The sequence below is a fragment of the Epargyreus clarus genome, unplaced genomic scaffold (genome assembly GCF_041222505.1).
Source record: "Epargyreus clarus isolate Ecla_fem2 unplaced genomic scaffold, WU_Ecla_fem_2.2 ptg000024l, whole genome shotgun sequence".
Lineage (NCBI taxonomy): Eukaryota > Metazoa > Arthropoda > Insecta > Lepidoptera > Hesperiidae > Epargyreus > Epargyreus clarus.
The window spans coordinates 13,853,752-13,867,268 of record NW_027332231.1 but is presented as its reverse complement, the minus strand read 5'-3'; the positions used below and the strand labels follow the sequence as shown (position 1 = coordinate 13,867,268).

Genomic DNA, 13,517 nt, shown 5'->3' with positions numbered 1-13,517 from the left:
ACCAACATAAGAACACTTCGGAACAGTCCTGTTTTCTTGGAGTTAAACTTGGCGTTGTAAACTAACCTACAGAGCTTATGATAAGAGGGCACTACAGGTAATGGTCATCTGTCGTCTTTCAATAGAAGTGTCTGAGATACCACAAACTGTTAAAGTAATCATAGTTTATTTTTCTAATCAATCCGACCAAAAGTCGGTATATCACCGCCACATTTATTACTAAAACATTGCAGTTATTTCGTTTCGGTAAAAGAGTGTAAATGCTGGCTGACTTACATAATAATATGAGGCCCTCACATCTTAGTTAGAAATCCTGTTCTATATAAGATTGGTTATAGATGTCCACAGGCGTCAGTGACCATTAAGTATACTGCATGTTCGTTTGATAAAAATCTCTCAATTTTTATGAAAACGATCATATATTAAATTCATATTTCAAAATTTGAAAGATATATCCCGCAAAAATCGAAACATTGGTCACCGTACCGTGAATTTATTTGGGTCGTAAGGGGTAATTCAGGCTGTTATTAGTACATATTAGCATGTTTAATTCTACACTAAATAACTAATTAGGTCTGTAACACATAAACAGTATAATAATGCCTTAGCCTTTAATTTAGGTTTTACGGCAGTTTTGCGTTTTCGAAATTAGGAATTTGGATATTAATGGGATTTTTATTTTATTCATATTATGTTTTTGTTAATTTATAGCATCCGCACCAGTATACTCCATTATAAATAATAATTATTTTAGTTACTTTTAATTTTTTTTAATCCAAAATACAAAGTTCACAATGTTATATTAAATGTAATCCATACCTACAGTTTTAATGGCCAAAATATGTTATGGGCTTTACGGCAAATGGCAACTGCCTGTTACCAATCCCAGAGAACCTTACTCTTACTTTACTGCCCTTAGACACTGAGTTCGTATACAAGTTTCAAGTTTTCTTTAAAATTCAAATTATATAGATACTTATTTCTGATGCGTGATCGTGACTATTTACTATCACATATTACATGCATTGTTTTTTTCATAAAAAAAACAATGCATGAAAATGAAACAACAACAACAACAACAATGGTGAACAAGTGAACAATGGTGAAAAAGGTTAAATATATCGTGACAACCCTAAGGTATCACACGCATTTACTTTCATTGCATAAGCTATGTAGTAGCAACCCTAGTATGACTTAAATTCGGAGCACGTCCTCGTGCAGTGCAGGGGAGACAAACCGTTGCATTGTTCGCAGTTGGCTAATGATCCGATCGTATCTCACCAGCTGCCCGAGTGATTAGCACACGCTAATTCCTTGTAATACACTGGAAAATGTATGTTACAATTTTCTAGAAAAATACGCGAGGGAAAGATAACTTTTTTCCTGTGGGAAGTCGATTTGAAATTATTTCTGGCGTAGCTGATTTATTTTTGAGAAGCTGCGTAAGTAAGGCATTGTAACTCGGCCTCAATTGAGTGGTCCGATGTTCGAATCCCAGGCATTCGCTTCTAGTTTACAAAATTCTGAAATAGAGGACAATCCATCTGAGTGTCAATCATTGGTGTTCTTTGACAACTAAAACTGTCATCAATATCAAAGTCAGAGCTTTACCTAAGTCAGTCACTGGTTCATTCATAGATATATTATCCTACTGACGTAATATATCCATGGTTTCATTGGTACTTGATCCACCTGAGATATAAATCGCAATTTTTCTTGTTACCCCCCGTTATTAATAAATTACTCTAATTAACTAATAATAAATTAGTCTTTTAAAATTTTCCCAACGTTGTCGAAATTAGGTCTTTGGTAGACTAAAACAATGGTTAAATTTATTGTTAATAACGTTACTATCTTCGTCCCAGAACACAGAAACTCTTAACACTGCTGTTAAAACCAAAAATAGTCATTCAATCAATTTCCATCAATCCTTACCGTCTTCTAGAGAGAGGACAAAATAAATACAAATTAAATCTTAAATATGATCTATTGGCGTGAAGAAGTTGATAACTAGCAAACGAATTTGTTATTGTATGCTATTGTGGAACCTTTGGGTCACGATTAATTATAAGACAATTAAATAACAATAGAAGCGTGGGCCAATCCACCCAAAGGTTAATGTAAGAGGTTTAATTATTAAATTAATTAATAGATTGTTGAACTCGCATCGTCTTTCTACTGATTTTCATATTTTACAGTAATAAGAAGTGATAGCCCAGTGGTTAAAAGTCGGCATCTAGATTAAGGAGTCCGAGGTCCAAAACCCAGCCATTAGTTTCCAAAGCGAGATTTAATCTTCGTTTTCCTATAATTTGCAAATAAGCTGTTTCCAAAGATTATTTTAGACGCTATATTTTTAATACGCTCGTGACGTCGAACTTCGCCTGAATCTAAAAACAGTCAACTTTAAATATAGGTACTTTTTATTGCAAAAACTTCTAGATCATGTCAGTAAGTTGTTTTAGATGTTTGAAACCAATTCCAAGCAGGGCAGGAGTGCTGCCTGAGGTTGATCACAGATGTGACGCTGAAGGATTATTTATACCTATTATCATATTTACTCGTACATCTCACGTTGATAATGTTGATATATCTATGTCCACCTTTTAACTAAAACACATCAGCATTGCACCACAGATTTCATTAACCAACTTTGGTCTTATCCTCGCTCTTAGTTATGTTCTTATCCATAACTTAGTAAAAAATCAAAGGTTACTAGCGTGATAGAATCCACCACCAAACCGTGTAACAAACGAACCCATAAACATCAGCGATCTGTGATTATAATATTAAAACTTGGACATCTGATTAGCATTCCAAATCTGTCTAACTACCGTCCCGGCGCAGATAAGCGGCATGCAAGCATTTTCGCATGTCGATATGTACGCCGATAAGGCAGTATGCACGTCTGTCTGTCACGCAACTGTTAACAGGCCAACTGATTTTTACTGCATGTTGATGCATTGCAGATTAAAGGTTTAAAGGTTACGGCTGCCGCATGTACTGATTTCGAGGCAACTATTTCTGCCTTATACTCGTAACAACAGAAAAAGCAGTGATAGTCTAGTAGTTCATTTGGCACTATCCAGCCTTCTTTCCACTGATTTTTAAAGTTATTAGAAATGAATTTTCATTTGCTTATATAGTGGACGAAAATATGGTGAGGAAACCTGCACGCCTAAGACTTCTTACAACACAGTTCTCAATTTTGTATTACGACCTAAACTCACTGTCAGAGGAGACCACATGGCCAGTAGAGGAACAGAACGTAACTTTTACTTTTCAAATCAAATGTCTGTTAGAAACTATTTACTAAAATAGAAAAACATCTTGAGAAGATGCCTAAAAGTTCCCCTATTATTGTCAAAAGTTGTGCAAATTCTGCCATTCCAACTGATAATGCCTACATCACTATTATATGCCTACATCACATCAATATTATATATAGTACAACAAAACACAACAAGTAGTATTTTCGAAAACTAGGTCTTAATTGTAGTTGATGTTGAAACTTCACCTTTAGCTAATAACTAAAGTGAATTTAATGTTGCAATAAAATTACATATATTTAGTAGATATCATAGCCCGGCCTACTATGTTGTAGTAGTTAGCTAGTGTGCTAAGACTTGATACTGAATCAACTGCTTATTAAGTCATTTTCTAGACTGGAAACACTGGGCATAATTATCCGGAATCCTTCAAACTTTCTCTTTTGTTAAGTCTACTTTCCTGGTATTTAATATAGGTACATAATCTCTATGTTAAGGTTTAACAAAGAAACTTACTTAAACGTACGTTGGCCAAAGAATAAGTTTGGCCATACAACGCGGCAAAGCAGCCAGCATTTTTGGGACTCTACCGGGAGGCAGTGATTTGGACTCATTGTTTTATATTTAATTTTTTATATTTCCTTAAGTTTTAATATTTCTTTTTTTGTTTAAATTATATTTTTTGTATATATTGTATGTAGATTTTTAGTTTGTAAATAGATAGATAGATTATATATAATTATGTTACTTAATTAAAAAATGGGTAATAAATAAACTATATCAGAGATGATGGGAGGGAAGTCTAACATTAGTCGAGTTATACTGATTTGTTTACAAAGATATAAATATTAATAACACGAAATTAAATTATTTCAAAAAATATTTTTTAATACCTTTTTAAAAAACAAGACCAAAGTAAAGCTATTCGAGTAAAAAGCCAATATCTTCTTAAACTCATATTTCATACTCGTATCTCCATTTTCCGGATGGTCGGTTTTGGTCTTGGACATTCCACACGCAACGGTGACCACTGCCTAACGACATATAAGTACAGTTAACGCCATATTTCACGTACTAACTAAAGGTTTTTCATAAATTGAGATATATTTTTCATATTTTTCATATTTTCGGCCTTTAATTTGTAGTTAGATAACCTTAGTCACATTTTTTTAGTATAATACTACCCGAAATATTAAACATTGCGGAATAAAACCACAACTACTTTAGAAGCGGCAATTACTTATGAAGGTGGTAGACTCCTTTGTAGTTCGACTCCGGCGGCACCACCGCTACACCTATTTCTGCCCAATAACAGCAGTGTTGGGCGCTGCTGTGTTCCGTTTCGAAAGGTGTGGTAAGGGAGACATACTTTTCTGAGGCGTTCCAGCTTAGTCCTCAGGGGTAGCGGTGCATCTCAAGCCGACCTCAGGTAGAAATATCTAATCCTCTATGGGGTTGATTACAGATGTCCATGGGTGGCAGTAACCACTTACCGTCAGGTGGACTGCATGCTCGTCTGCTACTCCCATATTATAAAAAGGCATAATAAGGTCATAATTCTTAAATTAATATAAGAGGCATTACTTTATTAATTGCAAACGATGACGTGAGCAGGAACTACAAACATTATTTTCCGACGACTGTACTATCACAGCCTCGACCAGCCTTCCTCTGGCCGGTGTCCAGCGAGGCCGTCCAGCAAACACGCAAGGCTACTGCAGTGGCCACTGCAGTCTACTACTCATAATTATTCCAGTCGACCTCCACAATCCACGAAACCTGTGTCAAAGTAAACCCAACAATAATGAAAACGTGGGTTTTATCTAAATTTCTTGTGGCTAGTTACTTAATTAATCTAACAGGATTTTAGTTGAGCGATTCATTTAGTACGAGTATGTGTAGTCATTTATGAGATTTTTAATCGTGTCTACAAAAATAATAATATCTTTCAAGACAGATCAAAGAATAAAAAATAAAATATAACTAAATAAATAATAAAGAATTTGAGTTCAAATTGAATTTCGAATTGAATTTCAAATTGAATTCAAATTCAATTTGAATTTTTTTTATAATCAAACTAGTGTAGATCCGTTGCGAAGTATTTAAAAGTATTTTTGAATACAAATATGAAACTGTTTAAACATTTTGCATTCTTAACAAAATTGACCATTTTCCTTTGCAACTTTCACATTTATATATCTACTTATACAAGCAATTAATCAATTAAATATAGTTTAGTGTTACCGGTAATGATCGATCAAGGACGATCGTAATAAGATACGTAAGGTAGACATGAGTCACTGGAACCGGCAGACATTCCACCGCACGCGTTCACGTAACGCTTTCGTCACGGCTTTCCTTGTCAGTGGATTGGTGTTGACGAATCAACCCATCTATACATAGAGTTCACCTAAAATAATATTATCGGTAGTATTCATAGTTTTGACCATACAGTTATTTCTTGAATATTTATAGAAAAAAGAAAAGAAAAAATAGTGCCGTAGGGACTCACAGATTTATATATATTAAATAATAGTCATCTTGAAGGTCTTGAAGGCGTGTAATCTTATAGTCACATAAAAGGTACAGAGTAACGATATAATAACTATACGTAAGTAAGTTCACACTAGTGATTAGAAGTATTATAACTACACAAGTATCTCCGTTATTCGACTGTTCTTGCTGAAGTCTCCGACCAGAATGTCGCACTCTGTTAATTCGAGCGCCTTTAAGGTGTCGTCCCCACTTCACCTACCCGCATCTGTTTTTAAACTGTAGTATCAAATGCGTCACTTATTACTTTAATGTAACGTTATAAAAATGTGATATCGTTAATATCCAAGCTTCTTATTAACGACGATAACATATAGATACTCATCTCTTTAAATTGACAGGAATCGAACCCGAAATACATAGTCTTTCTAAATATAGTTCTGAAACGCAGAGTGTAATGTAACCATATGTTATGTAAATTATGATCTCTGAGCCAATTCGGGGCCTTTACTTTGGTAGAGCATTGCTATCTCCTAAGGAATGAAATGGAATACCTCAAAAATGCATCAGACATATATCTCTTCAGACTAGAACAAAACAGAGCTAGACGAGTATCACGCAGCAAAGGTCTCCCGATAGTGCCGTCGCAGATAAATATCAAATATTTCTACAACCTTTCCAACAAAATACGGATTACACGTAGCAGCGGCTACCTTAAGCCTGCATTAAACAGTTGCATTATAATAGATTTAGTAATAACTGTTGACAAACAATGCTTAGCTGAGGTTCTCAACTGACTGAACGGCGAAGGCGATTTCTCATTTGATGCGCTTATAGCATTATAATTGCGTTTGTAAAGAAACAAGCCACGAATTATTTGCGTAACTGAGCTCGAGATCACAATCCCGCGACTTTCTAACAATCGTGATTGACAGATGATGAACAAAAGATTTGGGAACCACTTGCAATCTAGATGATATTCGGATTCAGACAATGCTGGTCAGCGGTGCTCAACTTACAATTAGATGGATAATTTTGTTACCTATGGAATAAAACGAAATCAAAAATTCTACGATGAAGTGCATTAGAGGAATTTTAACCATAAAGATACAACGTTCATATTAAATTGTCAATGTATAGGAAACTAAAAGCATTTTCTTTATTACAATATTCTCCTTAATACGCCCAAGTAAATGTAAAAAAGGGTCTAGCGGAATCTGTTAAGCAAAATATATTTAGTTTTCATTTATTTTTACGACTTCAACACAATAGCACCACGAAGATTTCTACCACCTTTAATAAGCACATGACTCTACATATCAGTCTTAAAATAAAACCCATACCTTCAGCATTGAAGCCAAAGTTCATACCACTCATCATGATCATCATCAACCGATTACCGTCCCACTGCTGGGCACAGGTCTTCTCTCAGAATGAAAAGGATTAGGCCATGGTCCACCGCGCTGGCCGAGTGCTATTGCTAGACTTCACATACCTTTGAGATATTTTTCACACCACTTCTTCTCTCAGTATGAAAAGGATTAGGCCATAGTCCACAGCGCTGGCCAAATGCGTATTGGTAGACTGCACATACCTTTGAGATTTCTTTCACACCACTCGCGTACAGCGTATTACATAACCCAGCACTATACATCGCGACGAGATTGAGCACCGTTGCCGCTGCGTTAGCAACAGGCAGATAGCATTTCGCGTGCGACCCATTGAAGCCAGGCCTATCTAGCTTAGGGGAGATCCACAAATTACGTGAGATGTTTAAGGGGGAGGGGGGTCGAGTCAAATCTCATCTAATCTTACGTTGGAGAGAGGGGGGGTCTCGGCAAATATCACGCAATTTTTTTTCTTATTGAAACAAAAAAAAACTATACTATTTTGACCCATTCTCCAGATTCTATATGCTTAAGAATTAAGCATAAATGATTTTATTGAAAATCATATGGACATGTTGGTTCCAATAGTTTCTCTTGAGACCACGCATGATTCTCCATGGACTGAATTAGAGTAGATATTTTTTTTAATCGCATTAGTTACGATTTAAGTATTCTATTGTTAAATTTTTTTTACACTTATAACTCAGCAATATTGATTACTAGTCTTAACTAGTCGTAAATAAAAGTACGAAGCATTTTTTTTTTCTTTTTACAATAACACTCCAACACGTTTACATATTTAAGAAACGCATTTTTTGAAAAATCTCACGTGAGATTGGGGGATGGGGGAGGGGGTTGAATAAAATCTCACGACATCTCACCAGGGGGGGAGGGAGGGACAGAAAATTCAAAAAAACACCTCACGTAATTTGTGGATCTCCCCTTAGTGCTTACACAACTTCAGCTTATGTGTTAGGTACTCAGAAGAAAAATAAGTAAATTACCGTAGAGTACCATCTATCAGTCTTTGACAGTCAAACTCTGTACTTAGGCCTTCCCCAATCTGCCTCCCTGTCTCTGTCCTGACCTGTCTGAATTCAGCGATTTCCCGGTGTCCTTTACGTTATCAAACCTGTTTAGTGAGAGTTTTGCTTCTTTTGCCCAGGCGTGGTCTCCATTCATAAACCTTTCCTTCCTATCCCTCCTTTCGTTCTCCAACAGATCCTTAGGATATCAAGTCATGAAGAGCACCAGACACAGGACAAAAAAAACCGTAACATCAAATACTGCTTTATAATCCGTGCGTTTTAATATAAGTCCCGATACTATTTTACTTATGATCTAGGGGGCCCACAGGCATAGTTTCTTTAGAACCAAGCAATCTTAATTCAACACTGCTCTTGCACATATGTATGACAACCGCTACTTCAAACTTATTAAAACTATGTTGATAAATAAGGCGTTATGTACAACGAAACTATCACTAATAGGAGCCGTTCACATCGGTCGTCTGCTTGCGAATACCGTTTTAAAATATTAATAACGAAGTCCACTAATGAACGGACAAAATGTAACACCTCGTGGGAACCCGCCGCTATTGTCGGCCGATTGAGCTAGGGTTGCCATCGTCAAGTTAAATACTGCCGTTAAGTGTTACTTTATAATTACTAAAAAAATGATTATTTTAGAATACATTTTGTTTGCCACAAAATTCAAATAGTTATTATGTTGAGAGGACATAAAAACTTAACAATAGAGCTACGTAAACCCAAAGATTTTTGTCTTCAGTCAACTTAGACTATAAAAAACGTCACCATGAACTGTAAATAAATTAGAATTTGACGAAAGAAAAATATTAACTATGCGAAATACATTTCGTAAGAAATATTGTTTAACAATAGCGAATTTGCGAAATTTGGCTGCAATCTTTTTACAGCTCACCACTATTGGCCACGACTCTCTTTCATAATTAGTAGAGACCCAGAGAATATTTCACTATACTACTCTAAGGTATAGGCTTCTATAAATACATTAAACCTGATAAATTCTTACAATACTTATTTACTTTCCGCTGCTTCTGCGAACTTACTCACGGCCATCCAACCATTTTATCGTTGTCAAGATTTAATTAATCATTGTGGCAGCCCTAGCATGCACTTCCCTAAGGCCGACGGCCGCCGTGATAACAACCAACAGCAATTACGCTTGTTTATCCGGATAATTAATTAGAATGCACGCCGCTGAAGGAATATGGCTTAATTATCGGTCTACGTTCATTTCAGACCACTGTTACGTGATAAGAACACATTATAACTATACAATTTGGAATTATAAGCATACAATGTACCATAATGTATTATATATGCAAAAAGATCGCTATATTCGGAACGTATTGAATAAAATTAATGTGTCAATGAAATAAAAAGCTTCTTAAATGAAATGGGAGAGACACCATGCCAATCTTTTACTATTCTTAGAGCGTATTTTGGTTAGTAGAGTGATAGTAGAGTATAAATTTTACCACGACGAATACCAACTTAGAGCTATGAAATAGGCCTTTGAAGTAGAACCCTTATTTAACGTTTGTTGGGCAGCACTTAAAATTAAGTGACATACAAACTATGTCAGCATGTGTGACATTTACGTCAGTATTTCGTAATGTACGTAACATTACCCCTTATAAGTACTTTATGTCGAAGAAAATTAAGTAAAGACGATAATAAACTTCGTCATTACGCAATTTCAATTAATATGATTGTACAATCATTATGTTATTAGTTTTTTACTAAGTACTAACAAACTAGTGAAATAATTTATTTAGATCCCTATCTCAAACTACATTTAGTTACAACTACAACAAATAATATAAGTGTATAGCACTTATATTATTTGTAACTTTGTATATTCTCGCAGCTTTGTAATTTATAATTGATTTTTATAGCACTTAACTAATATTGCTTACTCAAAAGTGTGTGAAGATTTAAAGTTGTGGTGCTCGCGGAGACAATGTAGCCGACTAATACGCTTTTTGCAATCTGTCCCGTTACACAGATTACGGATAATATAATTATTACAGTACTTTTCAGACAATCACCTTAGATTTATTAATGCAGTATTAATTAATTAATTGATAGTCATTGTTTTAGAATTATTTATCTTGTAGTGATGTCGCAAGGCAGGTTCGATTTAAAGGCATGTTGATGAGTTGATAGCTTTATTATAACTAACTTAATATTACTCTAACACTAACTTATATTAGGGTGCCTTAGCTCCACACTACAATCTATTTTACTTAAAAATGATAAAAAGTCTTAACAATGAATGCGTTCTGGCTACGCTAATAAAATATTTTGATGTAACTGTAATTATGTAAAAGAAATTTTATACAGAAATTACGAAAGTGCAACACAATCGTATTAGACAATTACGCAAGCTAAATTAACAAGAGAATCTCTTCCACAGATAATTCTTGCCGACGAGTGCACAGAAGCGGAGGGTCGCGCGTGGCACATGAAGCATTTCGCGTGCGCGGAGTGCTCCCGGCAGCTCGGCGGGCAGCGGTACATCATGCGGGAGGCGCGGCCCTACTGCCTGCCTTGCTTCGACAATTGCTTCGCCGAGTACTGCGACGCGTGCGGGGAACCCGTCGGCGTCGACCAGGGCCAGATGTCCCACGAGGGGCAGCACTGGCACGCCACCGAACGCTGCTTCGCTTGCCACACCTGCCGCGCCAGCTTACTCGGTAGACCTTTCCTTCCCCGCAAGGGCGCGATCTTCTGCTCAATCGCCTGCTCCAAGGGTGAACCGCCGACGCCTTCCGACTCCTCTGGACCGGGGCTTCGACCGCCCAGAGTGCCACGACCCCGCCGAGTGCCATCACCAAAGTCACCTCCCAGATCACCGCAAAGAGAACCCTCGCCGCATATGGACGCCGATTCCGAACCTAGTGGGTCTCTCGCGCCAGAGTCTCCCCCACCGCACCCACCGCCACCACCACCACACGCATGCCTGAGTCTCGACCGAGCCCTTGCTGATTTACGACTAGAACCGACCGTAGAACACCAGTTGCAACCGAGTCCTGTATCAGAAGAAACGAGAGATTCAACGGATCATTGGAAACCGCCACATCCTGTCGAGGCGCAGGCGGTTGTGACGCCGGGACATTCAACGTCGATGCCCGAGCTGACGTTGGTGGACGGCAAGGGTTCGCCAAGGAAACCTCGAGGAGGAAGGACGGTCCGATTTTGTGGCGACGACAACGAGGCCTTCGAACCAGACGAGCCGGTCCGGAAAGAGAAGGTGAGAGAAGACGACGCGAGTAGCTACTGCAGTACGTGTTCATCGTCTTCTTCATCTGCGGAATCCTACACCTTGCCAACTAGAAGAGCGTACGGCGGAGTGAGGATATCGTACGTCCCCAACGACGCCGTCGCCTGCGCAAAAAGAGAGAGACAGAGAAAGAATGCCCAGCACGATAAAAATTGCATAATTTCGTGATCCTGGGTCCAGGTCGTGCCTCATAATCCCTCCTAGTGACACCAACCTCCGAGCGAAAGACTGACTTTTTGATAGATTTTGTAGCACCTAAAAGCCATAGTATTATAATTAGGTAGATGAAGTGTCTTCCTTATCTTTACGAAAAGCCTCTGCAGCTCTGCCTTCGCTTGTCAGTTCTCTGCCAAAAGAACGTAAGTCTCGAATAAGAGAAACAGATGGCACCCAACACGTGTCACATACATGTTGTGACGTTCGCACAGACAAATTCATTATTATACTTATGACATAAAAGCCCCATTGAATAGAATTTGTGACAAATTTATGTCGCCATGTGTAATTTGGGTCTAATCTCCTCTAAATGGGGACGCATTCATTCGATTACACCTTTCCTTTTGTGGATCTAAAGGGTTATCAATTATGTTAAACTTTTCTATGCGATTATACGTTTATCGATCCCGGTGGTCGTTTTAAAGCAGCTTTAAATTATTTGGAGATAATAATATATTGCTTGTAATTAGTAAGAAGGACATATCGTTGCTTCGCTCATATCTCGTTTTGAAAACTTTTATTTTGATACATATCTCAGTTTGCCACTTAGCTGTAAGCTTATAAAATGTAATAAAGAGTTAGTACAAATAGGAATTGTATTATTTTGTGACATTTGTACTCGATGTGTGTTCAGCGTGTATATAAAATAGGATATTCGTAAGTGTAATGCCTTAATGTAGTTTTCGACGGATATTTGTAATGTAATGTAAATGAGTGTAAACATTTTGTAACGTGTTCATGTATGATATGTTTTGTACCTAAAGTTGTTAAGTAATGTTCAAAGACAATACTATTTAAGGAGTTTTCTGTAAATGTTCGATCTCTACGATCATACTCGTCTCTAATACTCATTTTACTTATTGAATGCACTTATTGAAAAGCACCTGGTTAAAGTGTAGCGTTAGTTAACAATCAAATCAACAATGAAAGACTTCTAAAATGTAAGACTCCAGCTATATGCCTGGACTAATGAATTTCCATGACTATGTTTACACAGGAAAATTTCATTTATTGTTGAATGATTAAAATGAATCTTCATCGAAAATGTATTAGTAATTAAATACTCCTCATTAAAATCAAGAACAATTTTTATTTTACACAATTATCAATTTGTAATACCTATAAAGAACCAAAAAACTAGAACTCAATGTCAACTACATCCTAATTATTCAGATACCTAATTGTCCATCTTAAATAAACATATTTTGACTAAATTTGAAATTTCTTTGTTTTGTCCTTTTTAAAGAGTCGCACATCACCATGGCATTGGTAGTGTATATGATCATGTCAGCCGATTAGTTTTACAAATTAAATTAACACTTTTGTCCAAAAAGCATACTTTGTAAATCAGTAAACTTTGTACAATAAAGTCAAATACAAGTACAATAATAGAACAATAATATATAGCATACTAAAATATCTCAATATAAAATAGGAAAAACTTACAGAAAGTGCCTTTTCTCTTTAGACCTAAATACAATGATTATTATAGTTTTGGGATACACTCATACATATTAGTATCAATTACAACTTCCATAATAAATACGTTTGTATTTTTAACCTGGTCGGGAAATCGATCCCGGGATCTTTGTTATATCATCCGGATCGTTACTAATAGTGTATTCATTATTTTTTCTTTAAGTCATAAAAGATACTAAGTTTTCAGAAATCATTTGTCTTTGTTGTACATTTTGTCACTTAAGACTTCAATGATGAAACCATATAAGAATAGAAAATAACTCTATAATTTCTGATATCTTTTTATACTACTTTACTCAATAATTCTTAGAACCCTTGAAGTCTAATCCCAATACGAACCCCA

The 13,517-nt window shown here is 36.4% G+C and overlaps 1 protein-coding gene across 9 annotated transcripts in view; it reads left to right on the top strand.

Moving 5' to 3' along the window:
• esn (espinas) overlaps nt 1-13,218 on the top strand; it is a 400,966-nt gene extending 387,748 nt beyond the window's left edge. For all 9 annotated transcript variants that reach the window (XM_073086550.1, XM_073086549.1, XM_073086551.1 and 6 more), the window contains exon 7: nt 10,613-13,218. In XM_073086550.1, the coding sequence (XP_072942651.1) occupies nt 10,613-11,647 (1,035 nt within the window). In that variant the 3' untranslated portion in view covers nt 11,648-13,218. The remainder of the gene's footprint in view (nt 1-10,612) is intronic.
• The last annotated feature ends 299 nt before the right edge of the window (nt 13,219-13,517 follow it).